Source organism: Pterocles gutturalis, unplaced genomic scaffold, assembly GCF_000699245.1.
Source record: "Pterocles gutturalis isolate BGI_N339 unplaced genomic scaffold, ASM69924v1 scaffold3661, whole genome shotgun sequence".
Classification (NCBI taxonomy): Eukaryota; Metazoa; Chordata; class Aves; order Pterocliformes; family Pteroclidae; genus Pterocles; species Pterocles gutturalis.
In genome coordinates, this window is record NW_010102736.1 from 11,752 (window position 1) to 14,622 (window position 2,871).

The window sequence follows — 2,871 nt, forward strand, 5'->3', positions numbered from 1 at the left end:
GCTCGGCTGGGGGGGATAAGAGCTGGGGAGAGGGCAGGCGGAGCAATGGCACGGCCGATTTCGGACTCTTGACACCCCATCTACTTGTCAAATTGCCACCACGGGCTTTGCCCCAGCGCAGGGACCAGGGCCACCATCCCCAGCGGCTGCTGCGGTGGCTGTGAATCCGTCACAGATGGTCTCAGGGGGACCAGGGTCTCTCGCCGCCCCCTCCACAGCCCGCAGGGACACGTCCTAAAATATCTTAAAGCCTTTCAGCAAGGTGAGCGTGGGAGCTTTCCTCTTGCTCTGCGCCCGCGAGGACTTGACGGTGACCAGCTTGGCCTGGGCCACCGAGGGGATCTCCTTGTAGTTGACGGTGGAGAGGGGGTTGAAGGTGCAGGTGGCCAAGCCCTGGCGGGTGGGCAGGGCCACCGGCGTGGCCACCGGCGGGCAGGGACGCTCCTCGGTGATGAAAAGTGGCCGGATGGGCATTGTCCCCTCCGCCTGGCGCCGTACCTCCCGTACGGCTTCGTGGAAGACGTGCTGCACCCCCGTGAAGTCCTGGCACGCCGACACCTCGTAGAAGAGGCACCCAAACCTGGTGGCCAGGGCCATCCCTTCGGCCGCCGGCACCTGCCTGGCGAGAGCAGAGGGGACAGTGCAGCATCCCTTGGGGACCTGCGACCGTCCCAAAAGGGGAGCGAGGGGTGCAGGCGGGGATGAATGGACCCCCCGTATCCCACCAGGATGCAGCACCTGCTCGTTTTCCCCCATCCTGGGATAAGCAGGGGACGTGAGTCCAAAAGAGTTTTGTTTTTCCCAAAATTCCTGGGGAATTGTGTGACCTCCCGTGCTGGGGATGGGTGCCATGGACGCAGGGGACTGATGGGTGTGCATGGGGACGTGGGGAGGGTGAAGCCTCTGTGCTCGGAGCACGGGGGGGTTCCGCAATGGATGGGGGGGTTCATGACTCAGGGACCCGTGGGACCAATGCTCAGCACAGCCCCAGAATGTCACAAAAGGGCAGAAAAACACCTCGGGGACATCCCGTCCTGGCAGCAGGGACAGGGCAAGGAAGGGCTCCAGGGAAAGGGCATGTCAGGAGGGGAGCGAGGAGCTGGAGCAGGATCAAGCGCTGCCCGGGGACGGTGACGCTGCTTTACCCACGCAGCCGAAAAAAACATCGCGCTGAAAATCCCAACAAGCCCAAAATACCCACATCCCCCCAGGCAGGAGAGCAGGAACCACGGAGATGGGGCAGGACACGGTGAATACTGCTGGGGGGTGGCAACAACCAAAAAAAAAAAATCGGATATGGGTTTTGCATCCCAGCTGGAGGGATGAGGGGGGGTCTGTGAGCTCTGCCCCCACGGGAAAAGCCAGTCCCACCCTGGCCCATACCTGTACTGGTCCATGTCCAGCTTGTTACCCAGTAGGAGCGCAGGGCAGCGGTGCCGGCAGCCCCTCGCGTGCCGGGCGAGGATCTCCAGGTAGCGCTGTCAGCCCTCGAAGCTCCTCCGATCGTCGATGCTGTAGACGACGAGGAAGGCGCTGGCCCAGCGCAGGTAACGCTCGCAGTTCCCGGGGCCGTCCTGGGGGACCAGAGGAAGGGCTGAGCCGTGGTCCAGCTGTGGTCCAGCCATGGTCCAGCTGTGGTCCAGCCGTGGTCCAGCTGTGGTCTGGCCACATCCCACGGGGTGTTTGGTGGCACCCCAGAGCCTCACCTGGTCGGCGGTGTCCATCACCTTCAGCAGCACCGGCTGCTGGTCCACCAGCTCCTCCGAGGTGTAGGTGTCCTCTGCAGGGAGAAGAGTGAGGATGGGTTGGGGTGTCCCAGCTTCTCCAAAGCCAAGCCAAGCCAAGCCATGGATGCTTGGGACATGGTGGAAAAATCCCAGCCCCTTGGGACACAGTGGAAAAATCTCAGCCCTGGATGAGGAGCATCCTCCCAGCTCGCTCCCCCCTAGGACAACGTTATTTGGGGGTGATGCTGGGCTGGGAGCTGTTATTTCCCCCCCCATGCCACAAGCATGGCTCCCATGGGAGATGGAAGGAGCCCAGAGTGGCTGTCACGGCACCCAGGGCTCAGCCCTTATCGAAAAGCCACAACCTGGGGAGATAAAGCGAGCTGGGGGCTTGACAGCAGGGCTGGTTCCCAATAAATCAGGCAAAAGGACCCCCCCCCTTTTTTTGGGGGGAGGAGGGCGGGCAGGGAGAACCACTGAGCTGTTCCCCTGGGAGGAAGATGCTTTCTCCCAGCCGGGTCCTAACGGATGGGTTTCGGAAAGGTTTTGACGTGGGAAGATGAAAGCACATTCCCAAAAAAAGATCTGAGGAGGAAAGGATTTGTTCTTCTTTCCTAAGAGCTTCTGAGTTATTAAAGGCTGGAGCCGGTTCCTGGATAAGGTCCATATCTCCCTAATGTCCCCAATAAATCATTTACGGTTCTTCCCCACGCCCTGGAGTCAAGCCTAGGAAAATAGTTATTAATTACTCAAACGAGTGGAAAAAAAATTTTAAAAAATGCCCAGAACCTCTGTCTGCAAAGCGCAGCCCCCAGGGCCACCCGTCCTGCATCCCCGCTCACTGCCCCGGCTCCTCCCTGCCCCAGGAGTCAGGAGATGCTCCCCAAGGATCCCCAAAAATTCGATTTTCAGTTTCTTCAGGGTGATGCAAGGAGCCAACGTCCCCCCGTGGGACGTGCCCGTGGAGGGAGCGCCGCTTTCACCGCTGTTTTTACAGTGGGTTTGGGTCAAATCCAGCCCTTCCGTTGTTTTTCATGTCATTTTCAGTGTGGGTTTTTTGTTGGGGTTTTTTTTTTCCCCCCCTTAAATGCCATATTCGTGGGAAATGCAGGAGACAGGAAGGATGCTCTGTAGGGGACAACCT

General features: G+C 59.8%; 1 protein-coding gene across 1 annotated transcript; it reads right to left on the minus strand.

Moving 5' to 3' along the window:
* Positions 1-234: 234 nt before the first annotated feature.
* On the minus strand, positions 235-1,780 carry RASL12 (RAS-like, family 12; the record flags this gene model as incomplete). The annotated part of the gene is given in 3 exon segments (XM_010086392.1): positions 235-619; positions 1,384-1,574; positions 1,707-1,780. Coding segments are annotated over 3 exon segments (650 nt in total), but the record flags the coding sequence as incomplete, so codon positions are not given.
* Between the last annotated feature and the right edge of the window lie 1,091 nt (positions 1,781-2,871).